Raw genomic sequence first — 21,910 nt, 5'->3', positions numbered from 1 at the left:
ATTTTCTAAACACGCACATTAATTTTTTTAAAAAAACTTTTCTGATCATCTTTTTTTAGCTCAAAATGAAATTCATCAGTATTTCTTTATCCACACAATGACTCCGGTGCGCAAGATGCATATATGATATTAAACATGGGGAAGTGTTGTAATCAAATTGTTAAGAAAATTAATAAATATGATTTTTGAGTGTTATTTTTATTTTATTTCTTTTGGATTTTTCCAAGTTCAAGGCTATTTCCTTGTTCCCAAAGCCCCACCCCAAAAAAAAATTTGTGGATATCCATTCCCTTTGATTAGGGTGAGGGCATTGTTGTTCACTTTGTTGGTTTTATTTTCTCGTTTGGTTACAAAATGGTCCAATAACTTCCCATCATCAAGAGAGTTGGTTATAACTTAACCAACCACTTTGCCCACTAATTCGGTTATTGCTCTTTGATGGAGAGAGTGAAAAAACCACTAATTCGGTTATTGCTCTTTGATGGAGAGTGAAAAAAAAGAGTATATATCTCGGTTGGTCCCTAATACCTGCTCTTCAATTTTCGAAAGGGAAAATACACCATCTATTAGTGAAGAGATAAGGTTTAGAAGATCTTCTCGAAATCAACATCCATTATCCATTGTGTGAGACAACAATGGCTGAAGGTTAGTTTAATTAATTCTTGCTTCCGTTTGATATAGATTATATTTTTCAGTTTCTAAACATGTTTAGATCAAGTATTTGAATTTCTATTGCTTCCGTTTGATATAGATTATATTTTTCAGTTTCTAAACATGTTTAGATCAAGTATTTGAATTTCTATCATGTTTAGATAACTCATGTTTAGATCAAGTATTTGAATTTCTATCATGTTTAGATAACTTTTAGTAATTTAAATATATTATCACACTTTTCCAAGTGAACGGACATTTAGAATTTGTTTTTCCAAATGTAAGGGTATTTTCGAAATTCTAACAGTGTGACTCACAATGACAAAACGGGGCTTTCTTTAATACATAATACTATATATTTAGCAAGAAATGAAATCAATATGGAATCAAGAGGATTGAGGAATCTACATGGTTTTCTTCCCTTGTGCATTAATGCTGCCTTTATTAATGAACTATGGTTTTGATTATGAGGTATCCATATCTGTATTTGAGATGGAATCTCATTTTAATTACTAACATTATGTATATTATACTATACTATATCATATTATATATAGATAAGATATTATTCACACACTTGTCTATAATTAATTAACATGAGAATGACGATTAGGTGACAATTTTTAATTGTTTGTTTTAATAAAAATGTTATACTTGTAACTTGTAAGCCAATCATTTTCGATGGTCAACTATATACAGAACTATTGCTCATTGGCTAAACTACCATCACTAATATATAATAAGGATGACATCAAGATAAAACTCATTCGTGGCTTTTGATGAAGTCAGTGTTACCCAAGTCTTTACCTTCAAACATTAAAAATGCAGGTGTAGAGGTTTTATATATGGTTCTATTTTCTTTTCCTTTTTCTCGGAGAAAGATTCATTTGCTTGAATAGGGAAGGAAAAGAGTAAATAAATTGTTGAGGGAATATGAAAAAGAGAAAGCGACACCTCCTAATAAATAACGATAATTCTTAGTAAATTAAGCCTTCATAACTTAAAAGCTAGTTTAACCAAAAAATAAAATAAAATTGTTCTAAAGTTTTTTTTTTCTTTTGGTTGCTACTCCTCTTTTTTCACATTTGCTGAGCAAAACTTTTTTTTTTTTTTGAGTATACAAATAGCTTAAACCAGTGGCTTATGATATAAACCTGAACGTGATACTATCCTTGAATTTTATCGTACTGTTTTGAACATAATACATGAGATGAATGGGATGAAAAGTAGATTGAACTTTTCTATTATAAAGAAAATTGTGTAGATGTCTTTATTTCTATTTTGAAATTCAAAACTAGATAATTTAATTTTAACCACAAATCCCTCCTTTATATCCTTCTTTTTTAAATATCATTAAAACTTTAAAAAGAAAAGGTAAAAAAAACTCATGAAAAAGACCGCAAATGATTTTTATTTTAGATTCAAATTAGATAGTCATGTTTTAATTAGGATTACCAACTATGTAACTATTACAAAATTTTAATTATTGATAGTTTTAATTTGATGAAGTTCCTTTAAATGAAGATAAGATTATGTGTTCACGTGTCAGTTTCCGATGAAATTAGTTGTCTATGTTAGGGATTCGAAACAATCAAATCGAATCCGTGCCCTTCCGGACCTTGTGTCTGAGAGTATGAAAGTAGAAAAATCACCACAAATAAAAGATAAAATTTACAGAAAAGTAAACAAGAAAGAACACACCAGATTTAATGAGGTTCGGCAACGTGCCTACGCCCTCGGGAGCCACACCACACAATTATTTGATTAATTTAAAGAAGATTACAATGCCCACAAATAGGTTTTTATCTCTCTGAGATCTCTCTCAAATAGCCATCAAAACTATCTTTTTCACGTGTTCACATAACTCTAAAAACGTTTAGGTATATATAAGATCCTAGCCTAAAACAGTTTCCCAAACAGCTTAGGAAACTGGAAATTTCGTTCCCGGTCGACCGGGCCATGTGCTTCGGTCGACCGGCCAGTATGTCAATTTCGACAGGGTTTTGGTGCATGCTTACGGTCAACCGGATCAAGGCCCTCGGTCGACCGACCAGAGCTTTGATTTCTGCCTATTTTTCTGCAGGCATCGTGGTCGACCGGATCTCCGCCGTCGGTCAACCGGCCAACGACTAGACTGTTTTCTTCATCTTTTTTATTCAGATTTGGTCTACGCACTTAGACCAACAGTCTGCATGTCTTGCTTTGATCAGATAAAAGAATACATAACAGTTTTTTCTGAGATGTGATTTGTTATAGGCTTTAAGCAATCAAGGGAAATCAAGGTCATAAAAAGAATGACAATTCATGGCAATTCCCTCCAGTTCAACCACGTAGAAAATTAAGGAACACGTGTCAAATAATTCCAAATACCTTCCCATTATGGATTGCCTGATTCTCTCCCACACTTGTGAACTTGCAAATGAAAAACATGTGACTAAATCATCTCCCACAACCATGGAGATTGATTGACAATGATATGTATAAATATGTACACATCATGTACCAAACAACACAACAATCAAAATACAACCATTCTCTCCATAAAATTTAACCAAGACATGCTTCAGTTTCATGATTAAACTAACCTTAGAGAGGAAGCTATATATGCACTGTACCCAAAAATCAAAAGGAATTTCTCACCCATATGCAAATAATCCTCACTTGATCAATTATTGAAATCATGATCCTTTTTTTTTTAATCTTGAGGACGCAAGCGTGTATTATGTTTGAATCTGATTTAATTGTAGCTTGAGATACCCTCTTTTGTGTTTCTATCTTTTGCTAGATTGCAATTAATTCGTGTATGGGATCAAATTTTATCTAAGATATAAACATCACAGTATCACATACTTCTGGTGGAAATAATGGAAAAGCCCATATATCAAGTTCTCAACTTAAGGTTACTATTCAAAAATTCACATGATCATTAATGCAGAAATACGCGCTCCATTGGATTGAATTGGTAAAAGTCCGTATATCATTGCATATATCAAGGTATACATCATTGCGAGAGTTGCATTTCAAAGTTTATATCATTGCATAAATATGCACTACTTTCGATTGGGTAGATCTCCTAGAAGATTCAAGGTAAAATATCAGCGAGAGTTGAGGGTTATTTTTTTTTTATATTTTAATATGTAGGTTGAGCGGTTATTTTATGAGCTAAAGTCTGGACTCACGTAGTGGTGTGAATTTTTAGAAAATTCGCTCGCTTTAAATCCGTGACACTCAAAATTCAAATAGTAACAGTACCTATATGCAAAAATCGCCACATTTGAATTTCTCCCCTTCTTTAAAACCTCAGATTACAGAGATTAAACCTCCCGAGAACACTTTCCCTCCAAAAAAAAAAAGAAGAGAACCGAATGCACGCAAACTCGCTTACCCTCTCCCAAAACCCCATGCACATCTTCGATCAAAATTACATACAAGATCCAACCCAAGACTCCCAATGCAAAACTACACCTATCCAAAGCCAACACAACCGAATCCGCCTACCCTCCCTCTTTCCGCTCATCGCCCGGTACCGAACTCCTATAGCCGGGCTCGCGCGCCGCCAAGCATCCATGGCCCGTCTCTCCCCTCCCCCAGGCCATGTCCCCATCTCGCCCGCCCCTCACACCGAAGATACTGGGGGCCATCCATCGGCCGCCAAGGTGCGTGTTCCTCCAGACGACCTGGGTCACCGTAGCACTCTCTCAGAGACCCGCGGCCCTCCACCACTTCTCTTCAACGCCATCATCCGCGGCCACTCCCGCTTTGGCTCCCCTCACTCTGTCCTCCAAATGTTCGTCCAAATGCTTGCCATCGGCCTCGCCCCCGATCACTACACATTCCCCTTCGTCCTCAAGGCGTCGGCGGACATCCCCCTTTTCCCTCTTGGGCAATCGATTCATTCGTTGTGTTTGATACTCGGGTTCGAGGGTGATAGGTATGTTGGTAGCTCTTTGATCAACATGTACGTGAAGTGCGGCGATGTTGGTCGCGCGCGCAAGGTGTTTGATGGGATGTTTCTCAGGGATGCGTCGTGTTGGAACGCCTTGATTGACGGCTATATGAAGACTGGGGATGTTAGAAGCGCCGAGGAGGTGTTTGGGACGATGCGGGAAACCGAACGAAACGTCGTTTCTTGGACCGCGATGATAGCGGGCTACTCACAGAACGGGGTTGCAGATCGAGCTTTGGGGTTGTTCGATGAGTTCTTGATGACGGTGAGGAGCGGTTGCGATGGCGTTAGGCCAAACTGGATGACGGTGGCGAGCGTGCTTCCGGCGTGCGCGCAGGCTGGTGCGCTCGAGCAAGGGCGGAGGATTCATCGGTATGCTACAGATATGGGCCTCGATAGGCATGTAGGCGTGCAGATCGCGCTGGTCACGATGTATGCTAAATGCGGAAGTCTTAGGGATGCGCATAGTTGTTTCGATAGGATTTGTATCGATGATAAGGATGTTGTTGCTTGGAACGCGATGATAACGGCCTACACTTCCCATGGGATGGGAACTGAGGCCGTGGAAACATTTGAGGATATGATCCGATCAAGGGTAGCTCCCGATGCAATCACATTCACTTCTTTGCTATCCGGATGCAGTCATGGTGGCTTAGTCGATCGAGGAATGAAGTATTTCGAATCTATGAAGGCAAATCACAATGTCGAACCAAGGTCAGAGCACTACGCTTGCGTCGTCGATCTCATGGCCCGTGCAGGCCGTTTGGACGAAGCATTGGGAATAATTGAACGAATGGATGTTGAGCCTGGCGCTAGCGTCTGGGGCGCGCTCCTCTCAGCATGTCGTACCCATCGCAACCTTGACATTGCAGAGATCGCCGCAAAGCGCTTGTTCATGTTAGAGCCCGAAAATTGTGGAAATTATGCATTGTTGTCGAATATGTATGCAAATGTTGGGAGATGGGAGGAAGCTAAAAGACTGAGAAGTCTGTTAAAAGAGAGAGGAGTGAAGAAGAGCCCTGGATGTAGTTGGATTGAGATCAATGGCAAGGCTCATGCGTTCTTCTGTGGAAAGAACGATCACCCAGAGATGAGGGAGATCTACATGTTTTTAGAGGATTTACCGAAGAGAATCAGAGCAGCGGGTTATGTACCCGATATTAGTTTCGTTCTTCATGATGTGAGCGAGGAGGAGAAGGAATGTAATCTGATGACTCATAGCGAGAAGCTCGCTGTGGCATTTGGGATCTTGAGGACGAGGGCTGGGGCGGTTCTGAGAGTGACCAAGAATCTTCGCATTTGTGGAGATTGTCATATGATGATCAAGTTTGTGTCGAAGGTTTATGAGAGGGAGATTATAGTGAGGGATGTGAATAGGTTTCATTGTTTCAAAGCTGGGGTTTGTTCTTGTCGGGACTACTGGTAGTTCCTGAGAACAACAACATGCATTATATTTTTGAATCTGAGAGCGCAAGCCTTTTGTACAATGCAAAGCTTACTGTTTGCGTCATTTTTTGCATACAGGTTGAAATCAGCACCAGTTTACAGAGATGTAACTGAATAGATGGTAAGTTCATGCCAATTCGAAATCATGCTCAAATGAATGATACACTGAAACTCCCAACAGGAAATCAACAATATGCAGATCTCCTGTAAAGATACACTTAAGATTCAAGGTAAAATATCAGTCAAAAAGTCTGGAAAAATGTGAACAAGGAACATCCTAGGAGAGGGTTAATTAAAATCAACATTCATAGTACGGCAAAAACACTGAAATAACTTATCATATCTTTTCCGAACCAAGGTCGTTACACACTAAACCGCGTTCAACCGGAATTGGTAACACAACATTACATTACTACCGGTGTAGTAAACACCGTTGGCAGACTGCGGCCAAAGCAAAGAGTTCCAAGACACGCATTTATATGTTGTGCTTCCTCCTAACCTTCCCTTTTCCTCTTTTGCGACGCTTTTCTTTCTTCAGCTGCAGTTTCATCTTCAATTTCTTCTTCCCAATACCACCTACAGGCTTCAATAATGATTTGGATTGATCGTTTCCTCCATCGGCCATTTCTACATCTGCTCAAAAACAAATAGGAAAAAAGCAGGTTAAGCACAAGGTGGGAAACATATCCTATTTCCTACATGTATGCTCAGATATACTGCATACTTGATGACGTCTCTAATCGGTTATCTGACACATCTAAATGTAAAAAGAAAGAGATGTAGGTTCTGCCAGCTAAAGGAACAAAAGCATCAAACTTACTTAAATATCTTGGGTGTTTAATTAGTCCATATTTCATTGTTCTTTGATATTTAAGAATTATAGGGAGCGTCTCCATCATCTGGAGTTTGCACAAAGAAATAAAGCACCACCTCAAAAGGTTGACATCAGGCACCAATAACAACAACAACAAAGCCTTTATCCGTAATGTTTGGGGTCAGCTACATGAATTCTATGCTTCCAATCTGTTCGATTTTTGGCCTTACCCTCTATTAGGTTAACCATTATCATATACTTCTTAATTGCTTCTAACCAAGTTATCTAAGGTCTACTCCATATCTCTTTGCTTCAAAAGGTTGACATTAGGCACTATTCTAATGAGAAAAGGCTCCAATGATGTTAATACTGAGAACCTGAGTTGGAGATAGTCGGCATCCCTATATTCATCGAAGGATTAATTTTCATATCGCGGTTATGAAATTATTAATAAATTTAAAACTGCCCAAATAATTCGTTGATGGTCGAGTTTTAACTTTTCACACAAGCTCGGGTGTTTCTCACAAAAATTCTTGGTTAACGAATCAATGTGATCTTACCAACTGAAGCAATCTCTGGATAACAGAGCCTGAAACAAAAGAAATCACTTGGTCCTTAGCAAATATTAAGGTTGATATCTCTATTCCACGATCTCTATTAGAAAAGAAAATAACATAGCCTTCTCATTGCAAATCCCTCCCCTATCCACAGTTCTTGCCATGAAATAAGCAATACAGAATACTCACCGCTAGAGCTTTGCTTTCTAACAAAATCTCTTGGGTAAAAGATTAGATGAGAATGTTATTGATAATATATGCAATCGACAGTTGGGCTTTCAATCTTCTACTAAATGACAAATTAACATAAAGCTTGTCATTTTACTAAAACTCCCCAAACCCACATCGACCATTGTTTCAATTTCTCTTTCCTTTCGCCAAATTTCGATTTTTTTTTTGAATAAATCACTAAGCTTATTCTACGATGCAAAATATTCTATGATTTCAGCCAAAAATATGAAGAAATCAAAAACTAATTTCATCGTTTACCCATTGAGTTGGACGAGGTTTCGTTGGTGATGAGCTCCATGGAATCAGAGCTGGGCTTGGGCATGCGAACGGGGAGCTTTGGGGCGTTGAGGGCGGCCTCCTGGGCCTTGAGCTTGGCATCCTCCTTCTTGTCGTAGAAGGGCTCTGCGATCTCCCTCCTCAGGGTTCGAAGCCTCTTCTTCCTCTTCGATCTCATCGATTTCGCCATTAGGGTTTCTAGGGTTTTTCTTTTTTTTTTTTTTTTGGGGGGGGGTTTCTAGGGTTTTGTTCGGCACAAGAGGCGGCCGAATTGGTAAGAGGAAGAGCGAACGTCGGGGCTTTTGGCTTATATAGTAGTTGGGCTTTCCGTGGGAAGCACGTATAATTTCTTATACTGGGTCCTCTTTAGGCCCAGGCCCAGGTATATCTGATACTGAGTATTAAAGCCCAAATACAGGCCACGGTTTCTGACTCGGGGGAAAGTCAGTTTTTTTCAGGCCAGTTTTGTATTTTGCTTTTTTTTTAGTGTGCTTCTACTTACTTTTGATCTTTTTTTCCCCTTTTCATGCTCATCAAAACTTGCTTTTTGGGGTCAATTAAGCAATGCGGGAATGTTTGAAAAGCAACTTCTGTCTGCTCATAGTTTTTTGTACTATAAGAACCATTTTTAGGATATGTTTAGCAAGCAGAAAGTAAATAAAAAATGAATAAAAAATAATATTAAATAGTGACTTTATTTTCCTTTATTTTCCTGTTTGCTAGGGGGCTGTTTGGTTGTATGTTATTACCATGTAAAAGGATGTAAAGTGTAAAAAAGTGGGTCCCAATGTTAGCTTTCATCACTTTCAATTGTTTGTTTGTAGTTGTGAAAATAGTGTAAAGTGATTTCATATGCTGATGTGACTTGTAAAGTGATTTCATGAAAAAAAGACATGATTTTATGAGAAAGCTAACATTGAAGTTAAGAAAAAATAATTCCAACCAATATGATCATTTGAGTAGGGATCACTTTTTACACTTTCCAAACAAACAATTAAAGTTTCATTTTGCAAACCAAACAAGTGTTTTATGATTCCAATAGAATAAAAAACAAACAAAGAAAGTATAAAAGTGAAATTGATGAGGTGGACAACAACTTTCCAAGTTGTGTCATAAATACACAACTTTACCAACAACAACCAAACAGCCCCTAGGTGTTAAATGAACGGAAAGTAACTAGAAAGAGAAGCTGCAACATCAGCATTTTAGCTTCTTTCACTTTCTTAAAAATTTCAAAAAAGTGGATGAAAAGTGAAGAGAGAGGACAGAGATAATATATTTTAAAAGTTTTCACATATCCGTTTAGTTTTGTTTGTCCACTTTTTGCTATCACTTTTCATGATAAACCGAAAAAGGATTTTTTTTTATTTACTTTCATTATCTAGATAAGATTTTTGCAAAATATAAAGTAGTACTAAAGCACCTTATTAAGAAAGTACGTTCTCTATTTTTTTCCACTTTCCAAAATAATTTGATAATATTTTTTTACTACAAATAAATATGAAGCTAAAGTTATATGTGTTGTGGTTATTTTTACTTTAATAAAGCATAATTTTACCAAATACTACTTTAACTGCTCTGCGAATCTGCTATTCTTATATAATTATCTAACGACTATTTTTTCCCAGCAGCTTAAAGTTACTTTTATATCCTGTTTGGATGGAGGGTAGAGAGGGGGAGGGGAAGATAAATGTAATTTAAACATTGTTTAGGAGCTGCATTTATGAGGGTAAAGGAGGGAATGGAGGGGAAATTTGTGCCAAAATGTTACACCCCAAATTGGAGGATAATGAAGAAGAAGGGAATGAAGAGGAAAATTTCCCCCTCATCAACTTTTTATGAGCTCCACCAATACCAACTTGGTCCATAGTAAGGGGCTGTTTGGTAGGCTGCAACTGGAGTGGTTGCAACTCCAGTTGCATGCAACTAGGTCCAACTTGATTAGTTGCATGTGTTTGTTTTGCTGCAACTCACAGTTGCAGCTGCAATCACAGTTGCAAAACAACTCTTAGTTGCAACATATGACTTACGTCAAAAATGGCCGCAAGTCATAGTTGCAACTTAGTTGCAACTGACATAAATTTATTAAAATCAAAATCATTACTTAATATTTCAAAAATAAATTCATTTAAGGTTTAAAATAATCTTTTAAATAATTCTTATTATAATAATTTCTTCAAAAACGTTTTTAAAAAAAAACAACATCAATCTTTTAAAATAATTATTATTATAATAATTTCTTCAAAATAATATGTTAGTTTTAAAAGTAATATATTATCTTTAAAATAATATATTATTTTTTAAAATAATATTTTTTTTAAAATAATATATTTTTTAAAATAATATATTTTTAAAAATAATATATTTTTAAAAATAATATATTTTTTGAATAATATATTTTTCTAAAATAATATATTTTTTAATTTTCTAAAAATAATATATATTTAAAATAATATATTTTTTGAACAATATATTTTTAAAGTAATATGTTTTTTGAATAATGTATTTTTAAAATAATATAATTTTCTAAAAATAATATATATTTAAAATAATATATTTTTTGAACAATATATTTTTAAAGTAATATGTTTTTTGAATAATGTATTTTTAAAATAATATAATTTTTTAAAAATAATATATATTTTAAATGATATGTTATATTATTTTTAAAAATATTATATTAACTTTTAAAAATATATTATTTGTTAAAAATATATTATTTGTTAAAAATATATTATTTTTTTAAAATATATTATTTTTTAAAAATATATTATTTTTTAAAAAATATTACTTTTTAAAAAATATTATTTTTAAAAAAATATTTTATGAGTTGCATATGTTAAGTTATAAGCATAATCAAACAACTACAACTATAAGTTACAAAATTTAAATTTTAAACCAAACAATTGCAACTGTAGTTGCATGTAAGAAGAGTTGCAACGTCTCAGTTGCATGCAAGTGACACTTGCATTGCAACTCTAGTTGCAAACAACCAAACGCCACCTAAACTACACCACCAAAAAATAAAAAAAATCATTTCAATTTGGGCCTCTTTACTGGGCTAAGCTATGTAAGGCCCAAAGACAAGCCCAAAACCCCTCTCTCTATCTAATTATCTCCGTCTCCCTCCAGTGAGACCCTCTCCTCTTTCATTAATCCCTCTGCGATGATCAAATCCCCGCTCTTCTTCAGCCCCAGCCTCCCATTCTCCAAGCCCCGAGCTAAACCTCTCCTCTCCTCGTTCAGCGCCAAATCCCAAATGGGTCCCCAAACTCTGCTCGAGTTCATGTCCAGGCCCCAATCGGACTCCATCAGCATTGGAGATGACCTCGCCATCCTGGTGACCCATCTGCAGTCTGCTTGCAAAAGGATCTCTTCCGTCGTCTCTTCTCCTTTTGGGTCGGAATTTGGGAGAAGTTTGGCGGCTGGGGGCGATGGGCCGGTGTCGGATTCGGGTAGGGATAAGCCCAAGCCCCTCGATTTGGTCTCGGTAATTGAACCTGTTTTGTTCATTTTATTAGCTTTTTGTTTGAATTGGGGGGATGTGAGATATGGGTCGGTTGGGTTTTTGCGTTTTTGGTGATTTTGTGTATTTTTTCGTGATGAAATTTTTTTATGGTTTCTTCTCTTTATAGGATCTTAGTCGATGCGGTTTCACTGTAATACTAGTTTATTCAAGATAATATGTTTGTTGAATTCAAGTATATCGTTAACTTCATGTCTTATAAGTAGTGTGTATTCAAAGCCAAACCATCTCAACTATCCTTGTGATATCCCGTGCTGCCATTTTTCTTGCATTTTAACAGGAATTTTTTTCCTTCTTGTAGAATGACATAATACTATCTTCCCTTCGGAGCTCAGGAAAAGTTGCTGTCATGGCATCAGAAGAAGATGGAGAGCCAGTTTGGTTGACCGACAACGGCCCGTTCGTGGTTGTCACTGATCCTCTAGATGGTTCTAGAAACATTGATGCCTCCATTCCAACTGGAACAATTTTTGGAATATATAGTAGGCTTTCTGAATTAGACCATCTTCCCGTTGAGGAGAAGGCACAGCTTAATTCTCTTCAAAGAGGGACTCGGCTTCTTGCTGCTGGCTATGTCTTATATTCATCTGCCACTATTTTGTGCATTAGCTTTGGGTCGGGAACTCACGCATTCACGCTGGATCATTCAACTGGAGAATTTGTCTTAACACATCCTACTATACGAATTCCTCCGCGGGGTAAAATTTCTTGGACTTCCCTAAAAAAATTTATATTTCCACAGGTCTAGTTCGTGAATATTCTAGGACTGAATCATCACGTCATTATGAGTTTTTCTTTGTGAGAAACATGGGGAAATGGAGGGATATGAACCTTAAAGTTCAAGGAAGAAGGGTTGAGTCAAAGAATCTAGATCAATGGTATAAAATCTTGTCAATAAGAAACTAAATTTCTATCATTGACTGTTCATACCTAGAGAAGTGTCCTTCACAAAGATCGAAATTTGATAAGAAGCGGCTTAATTGACACTAATTTTGACGATGATGAATGCACAATATGGTTAAAAATTTGGAAGTAAAGGTTTACCTGTCAAGTTAAACTTATTGTAAGAAGAGAACACTTTACTTCAATAGAAACTCAATTCTTGTAAGAAGACAAATTCCGTTGTATCACATCGGCAGTGAGCCTAGCATCAAATCATTATTCTTCGAATCTTCGTGCACCAACCATTCATAGGACCTAGTAGGTTTCTTTGTAGGTGGAAAAGCCCTTATTGTAGGAAACATGGAGGGATATGAACATTAAATCTTAGGGAAGACAAAGAATAAATAAATCATGCTAAAAATTGTGTCAATATGTAGGCAAGTTCCTATCATGGATTATTACAAATCGATAAATATCCTCCACGGATCACAATGACCCTTGTCTGATAAGAGAAGGCTTAAAGAGTTCACATTATACCAAGAAGTAAATGGTTTATAGGTGTCAAGTTAAACTTCTTATAATAGAGAACACTTCAGTTCAGTATAAACTCTAAAGTCTCATTTTAATGTCTTTGTGATGTCAGGGCAGATATATTCTGTGAATGATGCTCGATATTTTGACTGGCCTGATGGTTTAAGGCAGTACATTGACACCATAAGGCAGGGTAAGGGGAAGTTCCCTAAAAAATACTCCGCTCGTTACATATGTTCTTTGGTTGCTGATTTGCATCGGACACTCATGTACGGTGGAGTAGTCATGAATCCAAGGGATCATCTTCGCTTAGTTTACGAAGCGAACCCTCTTAGTTTTTTAGTCGAGCATGCTGGAGGTAGAGGATCTGATGGTAAAACAAGGATTCTTTCAATTCAACCGGTCAAGCTGCATCAAAGACTTCCCTTATTTATGGGGAGCTCGGAGGATATGCACGAATTAGAGAGCTATGATAATATTCAACAAAAGGTTAATCCTGGTTATGAAGTTTGATGCTGAAAAAATTTCATCGCCAGGATGAGAAGCTTTTTCTTGTAGTTTTAGTTGCTGTGTAAAGAAATTTTTTGTATTTATCTAAGCATGTCTACTTCTATATGTTATCAGATTGTATAGTCTTCCTTATATAAAAATCTATACTGTTATGATGCTGGTTTAGCCTGCTCGAGTACATATTTATATGTTGACTTATATTTTTATCTGTTAACCTATTGTTATCTGAAACAGCAAGCTTCTAGCATTTTATATTATCAAGGTGAGAACGATGATGTAACCACAGGCTTTTGCTTGATAATGTAGCGCCACTTTTATTTTCCTTTCCACTTTTCACTATTTTCCTTCATGAAAGATGTGATGTTGTCTATGCACAGAGATAAGTAATTGGGTTCTGGTGCTTGGCCTCCATTCGTACACCTATTCTTTTGCTAGTTTTATGACAATTTTCTGTGGATAACATGCAAGGATCAGGTAAATACTTGTATCTTTCCTCAGCAGCGGAAGGATTTCTCAGGAGATTACATATCCAGAGCCCAGAGGCGTTATTTAGCGCATGAAAGGTATGCTCTGAAATTTTCTAAATTTTTTATGCTAGGAGATTGCATAGGTATTTGTAATCGACAGAAAGATATTGCAGGTTATGGCTAAGCATCTCTCAAAAATGAGTAATTCGTGATCCGTCCATTGTCCTGTTAGGTTATTACTATAATATTAGTTAGGATTTTTCTTAGACTATGATTTTGAGATATTTGTTTAGCATTGGATCTATTATTTAGTTAGATTTGTTATTTCGTTAATTTTGTTATTTTGTTAGATTTGATGTTATCGATTAGTTAGGATTATGATTTTATTTTATGGCTATAAAAAGGATTGTAATGTTTCATTTTGAGGAAGAGAAAATTGATGAACAAAATATGAGTTCTGAGAGATGTTTTGGATTGATTTCATAGGTGTGAAGCCATATTTTCTTGATTAGGCGTCCGCGTGTGAAACCGGCATCTTCAATTGTTTTTTAGAGGTTGGATGTTGTGGGTGAATTTTGTCTAGCTTATTTATCTTTTATCTTTCTTTATTTGGTCTTTTTATTTACAAGAAAAAAAACGAGAAGTTATTGTCCCCGGGTACTGTTCACCCAAGCATTATTTATCATCACTTCCGTTCTGCATCATTTGGTATCAAAGCCGAAAGGTCCATTTTCATCTTCTTCTTCTCTGCAAAAAAAGAAAAAAATGGATCTACTTCATGAGCCCAGTCATCACCAGGGTCAAATCTTGAGCCCAAGTAAGATCAAAAATCCTTCGTGATGACACTGTAGAAGCTTACAATCTCAGTTAGCATTTTCAACAAGGATATTGAATTTAAAGAGGAGGAGATGTAGGACATCTAGAAGACCGTATTAGTTAGGATTTTTTTAAGAATATGATTTTGTGATATTTGTTTAGGATTAGACCTATTATTTAGTTAGATTTGTTATTTTTTTTAATTTTGTTATTTTGTTAGATTTGATGTTATCAATTAGTTAGGATCATGATTTTATTTTATGGCTGTAAAAATGATTGTAATGTTTCATTTTGAGGAAGAGAACATTGATGAGCAACATATGAGTTCTGAGATATGATTTGGAGTGATTCCATAGGCGTGAAGCCATATTTTCGTAATTAGGCGTCCGCGTGTAAAACCAGCCTCTTCAATTGTTTTTCAGAGGTTAGATGATGTGAGTGAATCCGGTCTAGCCTATTTATCTTTTATCTTTCTTTATTTGGCCTTTTTATTTACAAAATAATTAAAAAAACTAGAAGTTATTGTTCGCGGGTATTGTTCATCCGAGCACTATTTATCATCACTTCCGTTCTACATCACATGCATTTTGGAATGATGGTAAAATCTTAACCAAGTATCCACATGTTTATGATTCACGATGTTACTAGTTATGCTCTTCATGCTTTCTCATTCCCCTGCTCACTTCATGCTTTCTCATTCCCCTGCTCATGAATTCTTGTTACTTTCAAAATGATAATTTGATATTATATTAATGCATTGCCTGGTCATGCTATTTAGACGTCAAAGCCTAAATTTACATGGAACTGTAATGTAATAAATGCGAATCATAATTGTACCCTATCGGTTAAGGTGGGAAAGTGCGTCCAAAATCCTGTAATTGTATGATATCCATGAAAATGGAGGAAATTTTTTATAGACTGTAAGATCAACAATCCTTTATGAATTAGAATATTGACAATTAAGAACAATGTGTCCAACAAGAATGAGTTTAGTAGAAATGACAATATTACAATGGACGAGTGGACATACAGTAAGAGATAGAATAAGAAATGAGCGTATCCATGGGGACAAAACTCATATTGCTTCCATTAAGGTTAAAATGAGGAAGAGCTACTGGGATGATTCATTATGGAAATTGTTGAAATTATGATTGATGGAGCATGGAGGACTAGAACTCATATAGCCGATCCCAAAATTATGGGATAAAGGCTTTGTTGTTGAGAGCAAGCCTGTCGTATTGTCTGACACTGCACTATTTCCGTGTCGGTCCTTTAGGTGATCCACAATGAGGAGGCAGGAAAGCAACGCTTAAATAACTGAATGGAAATCATGAGCAATATGTTACTTCTTCACTGCTAGAGATTGATGCTGTAGATGATGGGAGTCACCCAAAGTGGTGAAAGCAGCAGCATTCATCAGCTTTCTCAATCACAGTGCCTTTTTCCCAATGACAAATTGGCTTTTTTATGAAGGTTTCTATGATATTCTTGATATCAAGTTTTTGCTTCTAAGCTCAAATTATTCTTTCTTAAAATGCAATCTTTTATGTTTGCACTATTCTCCATTAATTCATGCTTATTTGCTGCAGCTGTGTGTTTCAGGGATCACAAACCCAAAGAACACCATGTAGCTGAACTATATCATGGATGAAAAGGTAGATATGTGTCAATCATGCATGCTGCATTATCTAATATGATTCTATCAGAAGAATTACCTGTGGAAACTAAAATCTGGCTTCACAATTGCCTGATAATTATTTGAACTTCAGGACAATAAAACATCCTTCTTACATCTTCAACATCATATACACTTCCACACTTAAATTTTCACAACCAACGGAAACAATTCAATATTCTTTTTAAAGCATCAGTCAAACTTGAACCGAGGAACTAACAAATTTCTTTAGGCAATACTCCATTCACTTGCAAGCACTTCCTTAAGTTTCAAGATCTCGTCTTCTGGTAGAATCACAGTCAGAGCTCTCCCCCCGGTGCCAGATTCATCAGGAGCAGGAAGCACCAAGATTGCCCCTTCTTCTCCCACTCCATGAATGCTATAGTCCACATAAGCTGGCTTCTGGCCTTTGAGCTCCAACCCATATAGGTCAACTCCTTGCATGTCAGCAAATGTCAGATTTGCACCATAAATAATGAAGTCTTCTTTCCCATCCCCTTTGTCGACAATCTCAGCAATGGACTTCTTCTCATCCTTATCACTGTTCCTCATCAGCATCGCTAATTCTGATAGCTCAAGCTTTGCAACTGAGGAATCGATGGAAACTGTGCTTATAATCTGCTTGTTGCCCAAAACATATTTTCTTTCTTCAGAGGTGTCATTTCTTAATATTGCCAGGCTCTGCCATACTACGGCAGAGATGGCCTCAAATGCTTGAACATGACCTGACATCTTTGACTGCAGATGGCCCACCTTGCTCTTGCTGATTTTGAAGGAGAAGGTAGCCATCTTAAGACTGGTGGAAGGTAACCAGAAATCTCCAACCGGTTCAACTTTCTTGAGAGAGCGAGGATTCTCGGTGATAGGTAAAGTAATTTTGTTGTCAGTCTCTTTTTGATGCTGGATTTTGGTTGGAGGTTGGTTAGTATTAAGGATATGAGTCCAGAGGTTGAGGCTGTTTGATGCAGAGACTGCATCACCGAGGACATGAGCCCAGCTCAAACCAATAGCGAGCCCTCCACATTTGAACCGAGTGAACTGTTTTAGGAAGGAAACGACATATATAGAGACTGAGATCCTATCTGAAGTTAGAAATACAATTATGGTTCAACTGAAACATGCACATATTACTGTACATTTTACTATATATTTCCTTAGGGAAATGCTAGAATATTATTGAATATTCATATTGATACGGATAGGTAACAACACGTGATGTGTATTGCTATTAGGTGGTGAGTAGCTGTTAGGTACACTTGAGTTCACAAATGCACTGCATGAACTGAACTCCCTATTCAACTTGGGGTCTTCATAAAAATATGACAAAAAATGTACGTAATTAGGGAGGTTAATTAGCTCTATATCACATTAAACTAGATTATGTTGGTAATCAATTCAATTTCATATTTTAGCATGCCTTTATATTTACCCAGATAAGACCAAAATGCATCTGGAATCTAAATACCATATTTGCAAAAAAAAAAAAAAAAATCCTTTTTTTCCCCTGAAGAAAATGTAGAGTTGCCAACTTAATGCCAACACAAGCTAGCCCTCCTCATAAAAGTGTTCATGTGAATCAGTTAAAGCTATATGCTATTGATATCTCCAACCAACTTTGTACCCTTATCTATTTCTTGATGTTGCCATGTAATTTCTTGTAGATATTGGCTTGAATTTAGACATCTGACAGAGGCCCATTTGAATTTGAAAAGAGAACACAACAAGACATTGGGGAGATGGAGATTTCTGTCACCTCACTTCTTTCTTAAGTTTTTTCAACATTGGCGGCTTTTCTGGATTTGAGCCACAGAAGCAACAAGCCGCTTGAAATTAGTGTCGTCATCGCCATCACTTCGTGTAGAGAGAAGTCAATTTGAGGTGGGTCCTACTGAATTCTAAAGATCTCTCGTTCTCTCTAAAACTCAGAGAAGGTTTTTCAACTAGAAGAGGGAGTGAGCTACATAATCAAGCAGAGCAATCACTCTCAAGAGATTTGTACTTGTGTGAAAACTTAGAGAAATAAAATTTAGCCCATTCTTGCCGTGGACGTAGATCAATTTGATCGAACCACGTAAATATTGTGTTTGTGATAGTCTCTCTATATTTCTTGCCGTGGACGTAGATCAATTTGATCGAACCACGTAAATATTGTGTTTGTGATAGTCTCTCTATATTTCTGGCTTTGTGTTTAATTATCTCAACATTAACCACGTAAATATTGTGTTTGTGATAGTCTCTCTATATTTCTGGCTTTGTGTTTAATTATCTCAACATTTCTGCTTACTACCAACCAGTAGTATCTCGTGCAACTTAGGACCACATTTAATAAACAGTTGCCTATAGCATGATTGGATCTAAAAAAGGCTACACAATAAATTCTCTGAACTGTGAAATTTTGCCTCTAATGTGAAAACTGTGAAGGGAAATATTAATGAAGCTATAAATACGGATAAAGTGCCTGGATGTGTCATTTTGAGGATGGGGAGTTGCTTTTATGACATCCTTTTTTGTTAGGACCGGATGCTTTGCATTACTCTTATGTCCCCATATGGTGGTTCCTTAACAATATGAACTTTTTTTTTGTTGATGTATATACAATTATATACTTTTATACAATAGGCGTAGGACTTCTAGTTATATATCTTGGTTGGTTCATCAATATTGTAATTTATTTTAGTAGTTCTATGTGTCGTGGTGGTTGTGTTATTGTGGGTGTAAGTAAATGGTTGTTCATCAATAACTTGTGTTGTTTGTGAATGTATACAGTGGTGATATCTAGAAGGTGTTTCTCTTTTCTATATTTGTTCTTTATTAAAGAAAAGGCCATCACCACCTTTATATCTCTTAGATTTCTACAAATTACATGATTGTGTATTAACAATAATTGATTTTCTTTAGGAAAGTGTTAGCTGGTGGTGGGAAATTGGAGGTTAAATTTTGAAACTTGGGAGTGTCAAATGTTGTCTTGTTTGGCATATTTTCCTCTTTGAGTTGTCATGAGCCAATAGTGAAAAATAATGTATTAGATCAAGTCTTTTTGTTTTGGATTGGAATTTCCATTTTTAAATCATAGGTGTGATTCCTTTCATGTATGGTTATCAGCATATCTTGTGATAAACATGCTCGTCCCTATTCTTTAATCAAGACAAACCATAATAATCATATAATTAGAAAGCTGTTGTTCTTTTAACAAGTATATATTCAAGTTTCCATCTTTTATCAAGGTAGTACTAAACAAAAAAGGTATCGAAATTAAATAAAAACTCTCCATTTCTACTAAAGTAACCAGATGTATTCCGTAGTATCCTATACATAGCAACTCTTTTTTTCTTCTTCTATCTACTGTGATATAGCTATATTGCACTAAAATAAAAAGGGTTAACAAGCGTTTGCAATATATATCAAATATATCTTATATTGTTGGGCTTATCTACTTAATTACGGTCTATAAACCTTGTAGTTCAACTTACACTTTCTAAACCCCCCAAACGATATTATTTTTCAAATAAAAGCCTAGATCTCTGTTAATTGGTATTCCAATATACAGTGTGCATGCTAATTTTTTTTTAAAAAAAAAGTTTAAAAATATATATAGCTATCACAGTACAGAAGATGTATCCGTTATTAACCTAAAAAAATAAAAATAAGGAGACAGTGGATCACCTGAAGGTAAACCAGAGGAGAGAAAGCGAGATCAGGACCGAGCACCCTGTCATACACAAGGTGCTTGGCCCTGTCAACCTCCTCCATCTCCTTCCCCTCCTCTACACGCCGCTGTCGTTGCACTTGATGTACGGCCTGCCTGTCTCGTGTCGCCTGATCCTGCCAGCCGCCGCGTAAAGCGCGCCAAGCATCAAGAACATGGGCTCCTTCATCTGCCATATCGTCAGCCTCTCTACGGCCTCACTCGGCTTGAAGTAGTATACGGCCCTTAAGTAGTGGAGTTTGGAGGCGAGGTCGACACCGGTGAGCTCGTGGAGGAGGTCGCCGGTGACGTTGGAAGGGACGACGGAGGAGAGGATGTGGCCGGTGACGGAAGAGTCGGAGACCATTGTTGGCAATAGTGAGCATAAGGAGGATGGTTTTATGTGGAGGAGTGAGGCTTTGTTGGGATGTGCATTTATAATGAGAGATACTTTGCATGTAAGTCTAAGCTTATTCCTACGTTTTCATAGTGAGGAAAGCATATTTTTGACCGGTAATTGAGTCAGAGCTTATGATTTTGGATTGGGTTAATTGCATATAGATGGTCCACACTATGAGTGTGCGTACACTTGGTAACTTATGAAACTATTTTAATGACACTGATCCCTCTTCAACTCGCAGTCGCGACTCAAAATTCTAAATAGCTTGTTACACAAGATTCAGAGAGAGTATGAGTAGAGCTGGGTTGTTGTTGGAAACTGTTTCAAGTAAGTGATATATTAAGCAATTTTAATCATAGCTTTCCATTTTCTTTTTGAGTGTTTGCGCTTCAATATGATCGTAGCCAACAACATTTTTGTATTGTATTGATTCTCACCTTCACACTAGAAACACCCTCTACAATATTGATGGACAGACGATCTAAGATAGAACCTAAATTAAATCGAGTTATATATGTAGTGTAGAAACGGCGAAAACGACGGAAAAATACAGGAAAAACGAAGCTGGAGGCAATTTGCATGCTGGTCGGTCGATCGATCGCGGGCTTAGGTCCGGTCGACCGGAAACGTGCACACTACAGGGTGCATTTTTTTTGGATCTCTGACCGGTCGACCGCGAGGCTAGGCCCAGTCGACCGCAAACCCTGTAATTATCGGGCTGAGTTTTCAGCCCTCTGGTCGATCGACCGAGAGGTCAATGGCAGTCGACCGCGACTCGGGTATGGGCCTGTGCTTGATTTCCTGGTCTGTTTGGGATTGGTATTTGATATAAATACAAACACGATTTGTTTAGGGTTTCTACCTCTGAAAAAACACAGAAGAGAGACTTTTGAGCTGTGTGATTGGGAGATTTGGTGAGAGATTTGAGGGGTTTGTTTGAGAGATTAAAATTTGTGAGTTTTGAGTGAATTTATAATCTCTATTTGTACTCTCTCTCTCTCTCTAATAGTAAAATCCATTCCCTCATTGCCTCGTGGACGTAGGCAACTTGCCGAACCACGTAAAATATGTGTCTTGCATTGTTTAGTTCTCGTTTTACCTATTGGTTGTGATTCCAACTCAGTTTGGTTGTGTTCTTTTCGGATTCCGCTGCGCACAACATACAGAACATCCAAAATAACTTTTCATAATCCAACCCTATATTTGAGGTATTTCCAACTCTCTATCTTAAAAAGAGATGGAGAGTTTGTTTGAGAGGGACACAGTACCTACCCTAGCTAGCACATCAATTAGAACCTATTAGAACAAAAACGAAAGCACTGAGAAATTGAAAATTGGAGGTATAGCATGAACTTGCATGAAAGATACACAACCAATATTAATGTATATAGATGGCTAGTTGTTATCAGAACTGGTGAGTGTTTTAAATGGAGAGATAGGAGAAGTTGAGGGCTCCGCAGCACCAAACTCAATTAAAAAAAAAAAAAAATAGGTTTG

At 36.7% G+C, this 21,910-nt stretch overlaps 4 protein-coding genes across 5 annotated transcripts; 2 read left to right on the top strand and 2 right to left on the bottom strand.

The window, feature by feature from the left end:
• LOC109844726 (pentatricopeptide repeat-containing protein At3g62890-like) lies at nt 4,218-6,055 on the top strand. Its single transcript, XM_020413839.1, has one exon. The coding sequence runs from the start codon at nt 4,218-4,220 to the stop codon at nt 6,021-6,023; it is 1,806 nt and encodes a 601-aa protein (XP_020269428.1). The 3' UTR covers nt 6,024-6,055.
• LOC109845007 lies at nt 6,304-8,194 on the bottom strand. Its single transcript, XM_020414189.1, has 2 exons — nt 7,904-8,194; nt 6,304-6,676 (listed from the first exon to the last, which is right to left on the bottom strand). Exons 1-2 carry the CDS (start codon nt 8,109-8,111, stop codon nt 6,519-6,521), a joined length of 366 nt encoding a protein of 121 aa, XP_020269778.1. The 5' UTR covers nt 8,112-8,194; the 3' UTR covers nt 6,304-6,518.
• On the top strand, nt 11,051-13,535 carry LOC109844384 (fructose-1,6-bisphosphatase, chloroplastic). Of its 2 annotated transcripts, none has more exons than XM_020413391.1 (3): nt 11,051-11,376; nt 11,749-12,145; nt 12,973-13,535. In XM_020413391.1, the coding sequence occupies exons 1-3, from the start codon at nt 11,356-11,358 to the stop codon at nt 13,371-13,373; spliced, it is 819 nt and encodes a 272-aa protein (XP_020268980.1). In that variant the 5' UTR covers nt 11,051-11,355; the 3' UTR covers nt 13,374-13,535. The 2 variants fall into 2 exon arrangements, with proteins under 2 accessions (XP_020268980.1, XP_020268979.1); XM_020413390.1 differs by having other exon boundaries at nt 11,053-11,411.
• LOC109844385 (protein ECERIFERUM 26-like) lies at nt 16,372-20,443 on the bottom strand. The gene is given in 3 exon segments (XM_020413392.1): nt 16,372-17,366; nt 19,992-20,095; nt 20,098-20,443. Coding segments are annotated over 3 exon segments (1,197 nt in total). The 5' UTR covers nt 20,381-20,443; the 3' UTR covers nt 16,372-16,556.

The sequence above is a fragment of the Asparagus officinalis genome, chromosome 6 (assembly GCF_001876935.1).
Source record: "Asparagus officinalis chromosome 6, Aspof.V1, whole genome shotgun sequence".
In the NCBI taxonomy this organism is placed as follows: Eukaryota; Viridiplantae; Streptophyta; class Magnoliopsida; order Asparagales; family Asparagaceae; genus Asparagus; species Asparagus officinalis.
This window is presented reverse-complemented; position numbering and strand designations above follow the sequence as displayed.

Coding starts and splice junctions, on each gene's coding strand:
- LOC109844384 (XM_020413390.1), top strand. CDS start 11,088: ATGATCAAATCCCCGCTCTTCTTCAGCCCCAGCCTCCCATTCTCCAAG. Junction 11,412..11,748: donor AGCCCCTCGATTTGGTCTCG/GTAATTGAACCT, acceptor TCCTTCTTGTAG/AATGACATAATACTATCTTC. Junction 12,146..12,972: donor TATACGAATTCCTCCGCGGG/GTAAAATTTCTT, acceptor TTGTGATGTCAG/GGCAGATATATTCTGTGAAT.
- LOC109845007 (XM_020414189.1), bottom strand. CDS start 8,111: ATGGCGAAATCGATGAGATCGAAGAGGAAGAAGAGGCTTCGAACCCTG. Junction 6,677..7,903: donor AACCTCGTCCAACTCAATGG/GTAAACGATGAA, acceptor GTTTTTGAGCAG/ATGTAGAAATGGCCGATGGA.
- LOC109844726 (XM_020413839.1), top strand. CDS start 4,218: ATGGCCCGTCTCTCCCCTCCCCCAGGCCATGTCCCCATCTCGCCCGCC.